The sequence below is a fragment of the Lissotriton vulgaris genome, chromosome 6 (assembly GCF_964263255.1).
Source record: "Lissotriton vulgaris chromosome 6, aLisVul1.2, whole genome shotgun sequence".
Taxonomy (NCBI): Eukaryota; Metazoa; Chordata; class Amphibia; order Caudata; family Salamandridae; genus Lissotriton; species Lissotriton vulgaris.
In genome coordinates, this window is record NC_141694.1 from 1,251,298,073 (window position 1) to 1,251,314,407 (window position 16,335).

At 49.4% G+C, this 16,335-nt stretch overlaps 1 protein-coding gene across 1 annotated transcript in view; it reads right to left on the bottom strand.

Moving 5' to 3' along the window:
• The window catches only part of COG2 (component of oligomeric golgi complex 2), a 338,118-nt gene that overhangs the window by 181,879 nt on the left and 139,904 nt on the right, over positions 1–16,335 (bottom strand). Inside the window, exons 8-9 of the mRNA XM_086927350.1 lie at positions 14,688–14,812; positions 13,620–13,746 (exon numbers count right to left, since the gene is read on the bottom strand). Coding sequence (XP_086783476.1) covers positions 13,620–13,746; positions 14,688–14,812 — 252 coding nt within the window. The remainder of the gene's footprint in view (positions 1–13,619; positions 13,747–14,687; positions 14,813–16,335) is intronic.

The window sequence follows — 16,335 nt, forward strand, 5'->3', positions numbered from 1 at the left end:
CTGACCAGGAATGGCAGGTCCCAGTGACGTTTTAAGCCCCGTCCTTTTCAGACTGGAGGGCCTGTTTTTGACTGAGGATGTCACTGAGAGAAAGAAACGAAAAAACACGCCCCCAATCCAAAAAAGACAGGGCTTAGATCAACATTGGAACCTCTTCTCCAATGGCTGGCTAGCGATTAGGAGCCCAGCCAAAGGAGAAGAGGGGCGGGGTTAACCTCGCTACTAAGACATTAAAACTCGCCAGCGAGACAGCGCATGTGCGCAGCCTACGCTAGCCGAGACCTAATAAAGGACAACTGCAGGCGGCGCAATTGAAGCAGGCACATTCTTGCTACAGGATGCTGGCTACCAGGACCGTTTGTGACGTACTAGTCATGGACATGCATGACATCCTCTGGCAATTTACTACTTTCTATGAATGCTAATATTCATCAGGAACATGGGACGCCTCACAAGGGGAATAGGAGATTAAGGGCAGATTCCCTTTTATGACGCTTATTCAAGACCAAGCCACTACCCTAGGGCGATAAAAGTGATGAAGAAAAAGAATAAGCAATAGACTCAATGGCAACGATGAAGGAGTCCGGCTGATGATAGTCTCAATAGAATTTTATAAAATAACATTTTTGACGATGCCAATACTAGGCAAGCTGTTATGGCAAATCTCAAACACTAACACTCCCTTACTGAAATTTAAAGGGCACAGATCTCTGAGACCCAAGATGGGCAGGGGCCCCCTCAGTTGTATCAACTACCATCTGATATGCCTTGTAATCGCAGACATGAAGATCATAATGAAGATCTTGGCCACCAAGCTCAAGACTTACATTCCTCTTTTAATCAATCTACCCCTCACAGGTGGGTTTCATGCCGGTTCGCTCTTCAGCGAACCATTTGAGAACGCTTTCCCACCGCCTATGACAGATATGACAAGACCAAGACGAAACAATTCTTATTTCACTTGGAGTTGAGAAGGTGTTTGACCATGTGGAATGACCAAATTTGTTCAAAGTGATGGAGTCAATGGGTTTAGGGAATACATTCTTCGAAAAAGTCCGCTGGTGTTACAGCTACTCCACGGCTTCGGTGACATGCAGGGGTTTCTCCTCACACATCTTTGCTATTAGAGTGGGAATGAGAGATAGTTGCCAGCTCCCCCTCCCTTGTCAATTTTGATGGCAATGGAACCACTGATGGCCACCATCCACAATACACAGAACATCTGTGGGATACCAGCAGTGGTGGACAAGCATAAAGCTTTCTGCTATGCAGATGACATATTGGTGATCCTTGCCCATGCACCAGAGTCTGTATTGGCATTAATGAATGTGACTGAGACGTTATCTGGCTTTTCGGGGAACAGAATACATTGGTTAGGAGTGTGAGGTAGTGTGAGGCTATGCCAAAGAAATCAACAATCAGGAAAACATCATTTGTGGCATGACAGTTCACTAGACAGCACACCTGTCTAAAGTATCTTGGCGTATACCTGAATAGTGGCCTAACTAATGCAGTATTAGATAACCTCATTCTGATCATTGACAAAGTGCAAATAGCGTTTGCAAACCGATCTAAACTCCAAATATCCCTCTAGGGTAGAGTGCAGAGCATGCAAGCAAATACGATTTAATTACATATTTGGCATACTTTCCATAAGAATTCCACAGCCTCTTGTGTGAGAGATTGATCATCTAGTCAGGAATTTTGTGTGGTGGGGCTGTAGGACTCATCTCGAAGCTATTAAGCGGTACTCAAAAACAACTGCACGGGGCCATGACTCCCGCACACGGAGTTCTACTGGTTGGCCTCCCAACTGGCACATACCATGCAAATCTTAAAGCCACATAAAGAAACCCCTATGTGCATAATTCTAGAATGACACATACTGCAAAGAAAAGGAGCTCTCACAGCTTTACACACTAGAAAAGCGCAAACTGGCTCCCATGACAATCCTATTGCACAAGTTACTACTTGTGTAACGATACATCTGTAAGAGAAATTAGTTAGTGATAGATTCCTTACCTTAGAATATCCCCAGGCGTCAGACTGGATCCGGAAAATTTTGCGGAGAAACACCCCTGCGTGCCGGCAGGCGTCGTCCGCGGCTCCGTTAGCACCGGAATGACGTCGTCGGAGTACTTAGACGCCGCCCATGCGCGCGGACGTCAGTTCTGATACACAGCTTTTCCGCGCCAGATACGCAGAGGCATGATAGAACCAACACTGGTGGCATGAAACTAGGGCCCTGAAAGGGGATGACCTTAACCCTAGATATCGGTTCGCAGAACGGGGAGGATGGGTGGGTCGGTAAGGAATCTATCACTAACTAATGACTCTTACAGATATATTGTTACACAAGTAGTGACTTGTGCATCTGAAAGAGACACGTTAGTGATAGATTCCTTACCCTAAAATAGATACCCCAGCAATACCAACCCCAGTGGTGGGTCTGCGAACCAATAATCACACCAGAAAGTCCTGGAGGACAGAACGGCCAAAGAAGCCATCCTCCGGACTTGGCTGTCCAGGCAATAATGTCTTGCAAACGTGTGCGGAGAGGCCCATGTAGCTGCCTGGCAAATATCCTGCAAGGGTACTCCTCGGCCCAGGGCAGTGGTAGTCGCCGTGGCCCGGGTAGAATGAGCCCGTAGTCCCACAAGGGGTTCCTTCTTTGCCAAGGAGTAACACGCCTGGATACACAAGAGGATCCACGGGAGATGGTCCACTTGTGCACCGCCTTTCCCTTCTTAGCGCCCACGTAACCAACAAAGAGTTGGTCATCCACCCGGAACTGGCGTGTGCAATCCAGATAGTCAAAAGAGCTCACGTTTTGGGTCCAGACGGTGGAGCCTCTCTTACTCTTTCGAGGGATGCGGAGGCGGAAAGAAGGTGGGCAAGGTAATGGACTGCCCGATGTGGAAGGCTGTGACGACCTTGGGCAGGAACGACGGTCTCGTCCGCAACACAACCTTGTCAGAGAACCGGATGAACAGAGAGGAAAGGAGGTGTAGAAGAAAGAGCCTGGAGCTCACTCACTCTCCTACCAGAGGTGATGGCAACCAGGAAAGCAGTCTTCAAGGTAAGAAGACGGAGAGGACAGTTATGGAGCGACTCAAAGGGAGCACACATTAGGTAGGTAAGTACAAGATTCAAGTCCCACTGGGGCATCACGAAAGGAACAGGAGGGAACATGTGTGTGATGCCCTTCAAAAACCTATTTACATTCGGGGACTTGATCAGGGAGCCTTAAGAAGGCGGAAAGGGCAGAAAGGTAGCCCTTGATAGTGCCCAGAGCAGAGCCCTGCTGGGCAAGAGAAAGAAGGAAGAGGAGAATCTCAGAAAGGGGTGCAGAGAGTGGATCCACAGCCTTTGCTGTGCACCATGCCACAAATCTGTTCCACCTGCAGGCGTATACCGACTTTGTGGAGGGACGCCTGGCTGCCAGAATGACATTACAGACTTTGGGAGGCAAGTCAAATGGCCTCAACTGTCGCCGCTCAATCTCCAAGCTTGTAGCTGGAGACTGGACAGGTTTGGATGGAGGACCGTCCCCTGCTGCTGCGACAGAAGGTCCTCCCGAAGAGGCAGACGAATCGGGGGATCGACTGACATGCTGAGTAGCTCGGGATACCAGTATGTTCGTGCCCAGTCCGAGCCACAAGGATAACTTGGGCCCGGTCGCGCCTGATCTTCTTCAGCACTCTGGGCAGAAGTGGTATAGGCGGAAAGGCGTACAATAGACCGCAACTCCACTCGCGACGAAAAGTGTCTCCGAGCGAGTGCCGCCTTGGAAACTCCAATGCGCAGAACTGATGACATTGCACATTCTCTTCTGTGGCTAAAAGATCTAACCAAGGCTCTCCCCTGCTGAAAGAGGTCTTGCGCCACGTCCGAGTTCAGACGCCATTCGTGATCCATCATGCACCGACGGCAGAGTTCGTCCACCCAGGCGTTCAGGGAACCTGCCAGGTGTTGAACCACCAGGGTCACGCCCTGATGTTCCAGCTATTGCCAGAGGCGCAGAGCCTCCTGGCATGGGGTCCACGACCCCACCCGCCCTGTTTGTTGCAGTACCACATGGCAGTGTTGTTGTCCGTGAACACCTGCACTACACTCCCCCGGACAGAGGGGAGGAATGCCTTCAGTGCAAGTCGGATCCCCCGCAGCTCCAGAAGGTTGATGTGGAGCTGGGACTCCGCCGGAGACCAGAGACATCTGATCTCCGCCTCTTCTATGTGGCCCCCCCAACCCAGGAGGGACGCGTCCGTCACAACTACGTGCCCCGGTTGGGGTAGGGAGAGGGATCTGCCACTGACCCAATCGCGGTCCGTGAGCCACCACTGCAGCTGTTTTGCAGTGCCCTCCGAGATCAGGACATGGTCGGACAAGTTGCCCTGATGCTGGGCCCACTGAAACTTCAGGTCCCACTGCAGAGCCAGCATCCACCACCGGGCGTGATGCACCATAAGGATGCAGGAGGCCATCAGCCCCAGAAGCTGCAGCGTCAACCTGACCAAGAACCGGGATAAAGGCCGAAAGATCGGAATCCCTGAATATCCTGAACCCGCTGTTCGGGTGAATAAACCCGAAACTGCGCAGAGTCCAGAACCGCTCAGATGAAGATGCTTCTGAGAGGGACACAGGTGTGACTTCGGCACGTTGATGGAGAACCCCAGCAGATGCAGGAGATCGGCCGTAGTCTGGAGGTGGCTGACCACTGTCTGAGGTGAGCCCGCCTTCAACAACCAGTCGTCGAGGTAGGGGAAGACTGAAACCCCTAACCTGCGCAGATGGGCTGCGACCACCGCCATCACTTTGATGAACACCCGTGGGGCGCTGGTAAGCCCGAAGGGGAGCACGGTAAATTGAAAGTGCTCGTGGCCTACCGTGAACCTGAGGTAACGTCGGTGGGCCGGCAGGACGGGGATGTGAAAATAGGCGTCCTGCAAGTCCAACGCTACCATCCAGTCTCCTGGGTCCAGGGCAGCTAAGACCTGAGCCAGAGTCAGCATCTTGAACTTCTCCTTCCGGAGGAAGCCGTTGAGGTTCCGCAGGTCCACGATAGGGCGCAGGCCCCTTTTGCCCTTCTTGGGTACCAGAAAGTAGTGGGAGTAACAACCACACCCTACTTCTGGCCCAGGAACGCGCTCGATGGCCCCCTTGGCCAAGAGGGCCGTGACTTCCTCTTGCAGAAGCTGCAAGTGATCCCCCGACACGCGGTGGAATTGCGGTGGCATGGCTAGAGGGGTCGCCTCAAAGGGGAGGGAGTAGCCCCTTCGGACAATTTGCAGCACCCACCTGTCCGACATGACGGTGCGGCAGTGGAAGAGGTGATGGCAAACCCTGCCCCCCACTGGCGTCACATGGGCCTGAAAGCACGGACTAGGAGGGTTTTGAGGCAGGTGCTACGGGGGAAGGTGTGGACTGGCCGCGCCGTTGTCCCCGACCGCCGCCACAGCGGTTTCCACGGCCGCCACCGCGCTGTTGGACATTCTGCGGCGCGTGGCTGGCAGCACGTGTTGGTCGCCCTTTCCTTGGCCACGAAAGGAGCAAAAGGCACCCGTTTGCTGGCGAGAGGCCCAAGGACTTGGCCGTAGCCTGGAGTCCTTAAATCGCTCAAGTGCATGGTCTTCCTTGTCGCCAAAGAGGCGACGGCCATCAAACGGCATGTCCAGAAGAGTGGCCTGGAAATCGGCCGAAAAGTTGGCGGACCTCAACCAGGCGTGGCGTCGAACCACCACTGTTGTTGCCATCGCCCTACCCAGTGAGTCCATGGTATCCAGCCCACACCGGATGGAATACCGCACTGCATCTCGACCCTCCGCAAGGGTTTGGGTGAGTTTTGCCCGGACCTCCTCCGGACATTGTGGCAGCACGTCCGCAACTGCGTCCTACAGGGTGTGGGTGTAGCGGCCCAAGAGGCATGCGGTATTAACTGACCGCAGTCCCAAACTCAGGGACGAGAACACCTTCTTCCCGAACTGCTCATACCGCTTGGATTCCCGATCGGGCGGAGCCGTCGGGAATGTGGTCTGGGAAGTGGAGGCCTGGATGACCAGGCTATCGGGGGTGGGGTGGGTGGACAAAAAGCAAGGGTCGCCCGGGGCCGGGCGGTAGCGTCTGGCCACGTTCCTATCCACAGGCGGACCTGTGGCGGGCTTGGACCAAGTGCCCACAAGAACGTCACACAAGGCCTCATTAAACGGCAGCAGAGGCTCACTGGAGCTTGCCTGCGGTTTAAGGACCTCTGTGAAGAGGTTAGTCCTCACGGCTGCGACAGGGAGCTCAAGGTCCCAGTGGCAGCGGGCGCCATCTTTGATTGGGATTCAATTCCCATGAAGCTTCCCTGAGACTCCACCCTCGTCCTGCCCCTATTTAGGAGGGCGTTTCACTCCTCTCTCGGTGTTTGACAGACAGCCCGGTGGCAGTGGGCTCGTTTGCTGACATTGAGGGAGTTGAGAGAGAGAGAGAGCACCTCTCTGTACTTTTAGCATTCCGCCCCGCTGTATACGAGCGGCGGCGCTTTCACGCAGCGCATTGTCTTTTAAATTGAATTTTTAACCTCACCTTTTGTTGTGCAGGGCTCTAACCTTATTTTCCGGTTTTCAGAGGCGAGTGGCTGGCTGGGGGCTGTTTGTTACCTCGGGCTCCCAGTGGCAGCGGGCGCCATCTTTGATTGGGATTCAATTCCCATGAAGCTTCCCTGAGACTCCACCCTCGTCCTGCCCCTATTTAAACGGCCATAATGTGTCAGCGCAGCGGACGAGCGCAGCGGGCGCGACGTAGGCGCGCCGGAGTTGCGCCTGAGTTAAGCCCGTCTGCGCCCGTCCGCGGCAGGCCGGGGCACGGGGCTCGTCACTCTGCTCCCCGCATCATCTATTCCCGCTCTGCCATTGTCTCACTGCACAAACCTGTATTCCCTCCCCCCGAGGCTTCGGTCAAGCACACCGCATGCGGTTTGCCCGTATCGAGGAAATCCTTTCCTGAGCTCATTCTTTCACCCCCTATTCACAGGCCCCCGGCCCTGGCAGGCAAACCTCGCTCTTCTACCTCGGTACCTGCCCCTAATTCCCCCCTATCTGTGATGTACCTGAACACTCGGTCTCTGGTCAGCCATAAAACTGACATCTTCTATCTCTTAGGATCGGAACAGCCTGACATCTTGTTCCTGTCCGAGACCTGGCTCACAGATGATTCCTCCCCTGATATCCTGGCGGCCATCCCCCCAGGATATTACATACTGCAAGCCAATCGCCCCTCTGGCAAAGTGGGCGGCGGGGTCGCAGCCATCATTAGCCACTCAATCAGGTTTTCCCCTATACCTATCCCCAGCATTCCTATGACCGACTGTCTTGCTCTCAGGCTGGAGCAACCTGGGTCCTCTCTTGTATGTGTCTTAGTTTACCGTCCCCCTCAACCCATGCCAAACTTCTCAGTTCAGTTTGGGGAGCTCATCTCCCAGCTGACTATCAACAACACTAATGTTTTGGTTCTCGGCGACTTCAATTATTGGCCATCGGACCCTCACGAAACCCCGGGTTCTCTCGCCTTTTCCGACCTTATGCTTGGCCTCAATTGTATTCAACACATACACACACCCACACATGCTAAAGGTCATATTTTGGACCAGGTATGGACTTCTTCTTTAGACATCTCCACTCCCCTTGTCCTCCCCTGCCCCTGGTCAGATCATCTACTTATCACTTTCTCCCTTGCTAAGCCTCCCCCGACCAATATTACCCGAGAATCTAATTTCCTGGCACGTAATTGGAACAAGGCCGACCTCAACAAATTCACTTCCCTCCTGAGCTCATCAGCCCCTTCTACTACGGGACCCCCCACTTCCATTGACTCTCAGTCTGATAATCTTATCCAATGGCTTGTCTCCGCCGCTGACTCGGTGGCACCTCTAAAACCTGTTAAGATGCGGCGCAGTCACAACGCCCATAGGTGGTTCACCGAGGAACTCAAGGCACTGAAACTTAGTCTCCGCCAGGCCGAAAGACGCTGGCGTCGAGGATATACTCCCGAGACAAAAGCTGTCTTCTCTTCTCAGCTGAGGGAATACAAGTCTGCTATAGCCCGGGCTAAATCCAGCTATTTCTCCAATAAGATTTTGAACTCTACTAACAAATCTAAAGACATTTTTTCTATTGTTGAGGAATTATCTAACCCGGCGAGAGTCACCATTGCCCCGCTTCCCTCCCAGCCTCTGTGTGACTCCCTGAATCAGTTCTTCGTGGACAAAATTGTTAAAATCAAAACCAGCATTTCTGCTCACGTTTCATCCACTTCTTTCCCCCCCAGCACTTCCTTTCACCCCATCACCCACACCCTATCCCAGCTCCCCCTCATTCCAGAAGAGATGTTTCTCTCCCTTTTGCTCAAAGTTTCTTCTGGCTCCCCTAGCGACTGTTGCCCCCCCTCTGCCCTGCGAGAAGCTTTTACTTCCTGCCCGGACCCCCCTTTAGCCCTCTTAAACAACTCTTTAACCTCGGGGGTGGTCCCGGGTTCCTTCAAACGGGCAGAGGTGGTCGCCATCCTGAAAAAACCCACGGCTGACCCGTCCACCATGAGCAACTATCGCCCTATCTCCCTCCTTCCCTTCCTTAGCAAAGTCCTGGAGTCCCATGTCACTCAAACCCTTACTTCTTTTATTGAGGACTCTTGTGTTTTGGACCCCCAGCAGGCTGGGTTCAGACCTGCGCATTCCACAGAAGCAGTCATCCTCTCTGTGATGGACGAACTACGCAGGGGCGCCGACTCTAACACCTGTCAGGCCCTGGTTCTTCTAGACCTGTCAGCCGCCTTTGACACGGTCGACCACGATATTTTGGTCGACCGTGTCAGAGAGGCTGGCATCCAGGGCACTGCCCTGGATTGGGTGCGCTCTTTTCTGACTCACCGCCATCAAGCTGTCAGACTGTCCCAGTTTTCTGCCTCTCAAGTCGAGCTGACCTGTGGTGTCCCGCAGGGATCCTCCTTATCCCCTCTCCTTTTTAATTTATACCTAGCCCCGCTTATCCGTTCCCTCCGCCAATTCAATGTCTCCGCGTTCAACTACGCGGATGACATTCAACTGGTCTTCACTATCGACTCCAGTGACCAATCCATCTCCACTTTCCAAAACACCCTCTGCTTCATCAGCGATTGGATGGGCACAAACCATCTGAAACTTAACCCCGACAAGACTGAGCTGGTGCTTGTTGGGGGGCCCTCTAATCCCTGGCACTCTTCCTTTTGGCCTGCCAGTCTGGGCAGCCCCCCTTGCCCTGTCAACTCAGCAAAAAGTCTGGGAGTTGTCATAAGCAACGACCTTTCTATGACACCCCAGATCAGCGCTGTAGTCTCCTCCAGCCATTTCCAGCTCAGGAAAATACGCAAAATCTCCCGCCTACTTACCACCGATGCCCTCACTTTGGCCCTGCTTGCGTTAGTCATGTCTAGGCTTGACTACGCAAATGCACTTTACGTAGGCATTCCTGCATACCAACTTAGGAGACTCCAGCTGATCCAAAATCAAGCTGCCCGCTTGATCTATCATCAACCTAGAGATCAGCACGTCCAACCTCTCCTAAAAAGTCTCCACTGGCTTCCGGTTTCTGCCCGCTGCAACTTTAAGCTTGGTTGCATCATTTTTAAATCCCTCACTGGTCATGGTCCCTCCTTCATTTCTTCTTTGCTTCATCCTTATGTTCCCTCCCGCACTCTTCGGTCATCTCAATTGGCCTTACTTTCTGTCCCCAGATTCAAGCGGAAGAAACACGGTGGCCTCAGGTTTTCTTTCTTAGCCCCGTCTTTTTGGAACACCTTACCTCTTTCTCTTAGGTTGCCCTCCCCCTACACCACATTCAGATCCTCCCTCAAAACTCACCTTTTCACTGTAGCTTATTACTAGCCGTCATTCTGTGTTATGTTATCTTCTGTCTCTCCTCCCTGCTCCCTCTGTATAGCGCCAAGAAACCTAATGGTGTTAGCGCGCTCAATAAGTTAATTTAACATAACATAACATAACAAGGTTTAAGGCCTTGGCCGCCCGTGTCAACACTACACTATAAGCAGCCCCCTCCTCCATAGCCACGGTGGGAGGGGAGACAAATCCAGTGTCTTGCGAAGTGTCAATGCCACTGGCCTCCCCAAGCTCATATGTCCAGTCCTGTGGTGACTGGCACTCCCTCGCCAGAGGGTCCTCAGACCCCCCCCCAATCACCCTCGTCACCCATCTCCTGTAGTACAGGTTCAACAGATGGGTCCTGTTCATGGAAATAGAAATCTCCAAATGCCGTCGGTAGCATCGCCCATCAGCGCTGCTCCGGCGCCAGAACTCGACCGGGGGTAGGATCAGGGTCGGCGCCCATAGCAGGTGCCGGGGGTGACACCCGTAGGGTCGGCGTCGGAGTCGAAGCACCTGACCCGCTAGGCCCTCCAGCCGGGGCCGTTGGGCCCGGAGCCGCCACGAAACCCGGCTGAGGAGGGAGGGACCTCAAGCCATGAGGTACTGCTCGATCTCCTCAGGCGTCGCGTCTTCCCCAGGGACCCGAAGATGTGGGGCAGGCGGCGACGACTGCGACTCCATCGGAGCCGCGTGGGTGGTGTCACCCGAACCCCCGGCCGCATTGTGCAAGCATCGGGGTGGGTCGGAGAAACGATGATGTCTCTCCGACCTCTTATGCCTCTTACCTGAGGAATTGGATCCTGACGACCGATGTCCACTCCCGGAGCTGCGAGGGCTCCGACCCCGCGATCTGTCCCTCGACCTCCCGTGGGACTGGGACCAGGAGCGGCGCGGGTCGACTGCTGGAGTTCCAGTCGCTTGTGGGACCGCTCCCGCCTAGCTTTAGATGTCAGGGCCCGGAAGTCGGGTCAGGTGCGGCAGTCGTGGTCGAGGCCTAAACACTTGAGGCACCGGCGATGGGGGATGGTAACCGACATCAGTCGGTCGCTCCTGGAACAGGGTTTAAACCCGGGCATCCCTACCGGCAACGATGGAGTCGAAGACTCGAGTAGAGAAATTATCAAAAAGATCAAAAAGTTTAGTCAAAAAAGACTAAGGGGTAGAGTTTCTCCGGATCTGCGCTAGCTGGCGCGGAAAAAAGAAGAACTAACGTCAGCGCTTATGGGCGGCGTCTAAGTACTCCGACGACGTCATTCCGGCGCTGCCGACGACGGACGCGGAGCTGCGGACAACGCCTGCCGGCGCGCAGGGGGATTGCTACGCAAAATTTTCCGGATCCAGTCTGACGCCTGGGGATATTCTAAGGTAAGGAATCTATCACTAACGTGTCTCTTTCAGATATACATACCACACAATATGCTTGTCGACATACACTGAATGGATCTTCGGTTACTGTCAGAATAGGATGAGTGGAAATTGATTGGTCCCTGTGATGGAAAAGGGAATACAACACATAGAAGACCTGTTCCGTGAAGGATATTTGATTCCGTTTGACTCATGCAAATATGGACTTCCTCTCAACACTGGAAGAACTGCCAACTCATCTATAGCTGAAAACACTGGGGGCGCCACCTTATGATTTGGAGGCCGACCCTTTATTACAGTGTATCATAACCTGGAAACACTACATACAGATCATGGCGGGACTATGTCACATTGACAGGACATCTTTTTTTTCTCACCGGAACGCCCAGAATATCTGCTGCTGGTGGAAAAATAGGTTGGACTTTTCAATTTCTGAGGAGGATTGAAGTGAACTTTTTGAGGACCTCAATAGACTGCTGCAAGAATCTAAGCGGAAACATAGTTACTTTAAGGTCCTTCACCAATGGCAAAGGACCCCAGCTAAGCTTTATGGAGCATACAAGCAAGCAGACTCTAAGAGCTGCAGATACTCTGCTCCAGAATGCGATATAGTGCATATCTGGAGGACTGCACACATCTTTCGCAGTATTGGTGATCAGTATGGGACATGTTAAAGGGCAAACTTGGAACATTGTTGTTACTAATGAGCCAACTAGCTTTGCAGCACGATACGTTGGCCCTTCCAGATTTGACATATGACCTGAAAACATGGCTCTCCATGGCCCTGGCTGTGGTGAAATCCACTATGCCACCTTCTGACCGTACTGGGCTAGGTGGCATGCATGAGATGTGTGCCTATGAAAAAAATCACATACAAACTTAACGACCAAATGCACAAATTTGAGGCGGTCTGGGGCTCATTCTTGCAACTGTAACCACATCTGACCAGTTAGGTGATACAGCACAATACAACCCAATAATAACGCAACACATCTCGGATAATGTACGGATTTCCATTCTCAGGGGGTACCACATGGCTGCGATAGTAAAGGACTGGTTCGCAGTAGTTTACCGGAGGCCAATTTCTAGGGTTAACATATGCAAATCTCTGATGGCCATGGACAAATATTGAGCAATATTGATGAGCCAGACACTAGGAGGTTGGAGACAAGTCTAAGTACCCAAAGTGGGGTGGGTGAATATGAGGTTTGGAGGGTGCGGAATGGGTCGCTTTTCTTTCTGGATATACGCTGTGAGCCTTAACTTAGTGTATATAATTCAGTCGTCTGGTTTAGTAAGAAGATGGAGACTGCTCCAAAGTGGGGGGTAGAGGGTTCCTTGATTCCTCTCTTTCCTTCTTTCTTCCCTTCCTTTTGGGATTAAGCTATTATAGCTAAACTTAAAAGTGTGACAACTAGGTTGGAAGTCTTGGAGCAAGCATGCTCAAGAAAGCTTTAATATTTTGTAAGTGTTTGCATGGCATGTTGATGGCATGTGCGGAAATCATTTTTGAAGCAATTGGACCTTTTTTGTAAATGATCTGTCACTGTTTAACACATTTAGTGTTCATAGAATCCGGCTTCTCTCCATTTGGTTCATTGTTCTCTTTCTCAGTTTTTTGTGTGGTGTGAGTGTGTTATGTCCCTTTTAAAGGCTTGTGTTGGAGGCCTAGAAGTAACGCAGTTCAGTATCCCAAACTCGACAGCTTTATGTGGTGGAAGTCACGCTCATGTGTGCAAATGTATGTACTGCATTGTAACAGAAAGGAAGGGCATGAAAAATTTGAAAATAACAGATTAGTGGACTCCAAGAGCAACATTGCAGGTACATGTTGCAAACAAAATAGTGAAGCAGAAAACTAATCAATAAAGAAAACAAAAAAGTAAGTGAAAAGAACTAAAAAAGGTATGAAATGTAATTCTGAGTACAAATAATAGAAATAAGATTTTTTCTTGCCACAAAATAGTTTATATTGGTGTCACCAGAATTTCTACAATAATTACTTGTGTCCCACTGAAATGCTCTGTTATAATCACGACCCTACAGGGGCCAACACACATTCAAAGCTGTCTTTTTAAGACTTGTAATTCAAACAATTAGATAATATCCCTTGCAGTATTTGCATAGCAATCAACAGCCTATTAACTACTTTGGTATCGTGCAAGCTTTTAGCTAGGATAAATGGCAACAAAACTATGTTCAGAAAAGCTGTAAAATTACTCCAGTACTCTCGGGACATGGTTGTTCATAATTCGGTATGTCACTGATGATAGTGAAACAGTACCAAGAGTAGGAAATACAAGCATTTTATTATGCAGAATGGAAGCACATACACTGTATACTAAACATAATACTTTACCTCGTGGAAGATGTCCGGGTTGCCAGGGTTAAAAAGTGATGGCAACTTTCCTTCTATGCCTCGAACTATTTCAGGCCACACAGAATTTACTAAGAAGTCATATCCAGGTACAATATCTGCTTTTTCACTGTAGAGAAAAGAGATTGTCAATGTAAACAACGTAAATTAAATACGTTAGGAAATAATTTCGACAAATTCTCTCAAAATATAGTAGGCAACAAGTGCATGAAATTGTTCCTGCCCACTATATTAGGGGTTACTCTAACTAATGTATAAGTTACTAAATCCTTGAAAACCTGCACAAAAGTAAAGCCTTACCCTAAATGTGGCACATTTTTCCAAATTCTGTTTTAGCTACAGCTCTTCAACGGTGTACTGCATTCTCTTTCTGAAAATTGAAAAGTTGACTAGGTGGAGTTGTTAGTATGACAGATGTGAATAGTTTGTCTGCTCTACAAAGAAGGGATGACATCCATAGGTAGGTATTTTGTAGAGGACTTCTAAGGAACATCCTAGCTCATGGTTACAAATATTTTGATTTTATTATTATTTTTTAGTTTTGGGGGTGCTTTAAGAGAACCTTTGTTACAGAAAGATCATGAGGTGCAGTACACTGAACAGTAGGGTATTCAGTTTCTGGTTGAAACCCTATTCTGAAATCAGGAATTTGTAGTAAGATGGTCCAAAGTGGGCAGAAGAACATACATTTTGAATCTTAGCTAAAGGACACACTAGATGTGTTACACACACTTTCTTTACAAATACCTACATTTTGAGACGCAAAGAGAAAGGAGTCTTGTACAGAGTTAATTTGTTTTGGTGAAGTGCCAACATTTGAATGAGAATACACCTGCCCAGGTTTCAAGGCCAGCAGGTTAGCCATTACAGAGCATCGGCTGCTAAAATAATAATAAACATTGAGGAAAACAGGACAAAATACAAAAAATTAAATTTTTAAGCATTACATTGTCACATCAATTTATACAGATGTACTTCTAACTGAATAACATCTTGATTAAACTGTATCATGAAAGAACATGTTTATTTGGACTTCAAAAGCATGCTTACCTTGAGATAGCCCCGCCTGTCACTTCTCGTAGGAGACGACAGTGGTGAGGGACAAAGTCCAACAGCTTATCATACATGATTTGCAGGCCATTTGGATGAGACTGGACATACTGCTCCACAATAACCTTCAGGGCAAAAAAAAAGATTTATTTTTCCGTGAACAGTATCTAAGGTATCGAGGTATGGAAAGAAATTATGAGTCAGGGACAGTTTATCAAAAGTCTCAGGACATGTAACTGCACTTTCATACCCAATCAAATATTTGGCAAATAATAATGCAGCTGGTTAGATAGCTTATTACATAAATCTTGAGAAATGTAGATTAAACCTAACCATGTCTCCTACAAATACAGTGGACTAAAAACAGAATAGTAAAATATTGTATCTAGAAAGTTGTGGTTCACAGGCATTTAAATACATTATTCAAAAATGGAACGGCAAAAAGTTGAACTTTATACAAATAGGTTGTTAACCAGTTTTGTGTTTAAGTTGCAGTAGACCTTCTCTTAACCATTTTGTATATTTGTTTTGCTTTTTGCAGGGTGGTGGGTATCGGGTGGGGTGGGGTGAGGATGATCACGCACGCCCAATCCGTCCCATTTCCTCTGTCCAGCTGTAGGCCTAATTTTCCCTACTCTTTCTTGTTCTCCATTTTTTTTATTTCCAGGGGCATACCCCTGTCGCAATCCTTCCTTGACCTCTACTGCCTATGTGTCCTCTTTATGCTCCTACCCGACTTCTGTGCCCGCTTTCCTTCCATTCACTTTTAGCAACACCAATTTGCTTTCTATGAACTTGCACTGATATTTCTTGTTTTCTGGACAGCGTCACTCCTCAGTAAGAAGCCCTGCCTGATGTCCTTTAATGCAGGTGGTCTTTATGAAACATTTAGGCATTTAAATCAACATGTAATTCTTTTAACGAAAATGCTGCTTCTTAAAGTACTTAATGACTTTTTGTATCAATGAACAACTTTTTTGGTAATATTCTAGTGTTTAACTTTTTGATAGTAATGGAAAATTAACTTACCTCAGTAACACTCTTTCTGGTGGATACTCCATATAAGTGCAGATTCCTCACCTTTTGACCATCCCAAGGGGTGAGAGTAGATCTAGAAAACCTAAACAGCCGTGCCCTGTCAACCAGCAGATGAGGTCGTGCAGATTTCAGTTTCTTGTCTCTTTTCCTTTCAGTGCCCTAAGACGCGTTGTTGCTGATCTTCATTTTAGGACCTTTTTAGAAGGCTACTCTACAGAACGGGAGGTTGTAGGTCACTGAGGAATCTGAGAGTATACTAAGTATCCACCAGAAAGAACATTACCGAAGACAAGTAACTTGTTCTTCTGAGGGATACTTCTAACTGCAGACGTGCGGAGGAGATTGTGATAAGGAATACTGTTTCCAGAGTCCTGTGGAGCAACTGTGTATAGGCTCAACAATTGTGTAAATCAATGATTTTTAAGTTAGAGTGAGGTCCTATCCAGGCATGACAAATGGTTTTGGAGGAAACATATGTGTCGAACCTTTGATCTTACACCTCACAACTAGTGATTTGAACAAGGGCGATTGGTCCGGTAAACACAAAAATGTCAGGAGAACCGAGACAAACTGTCACTGTATCAACTGCAAGGCCTTGCTAGGCCAACAA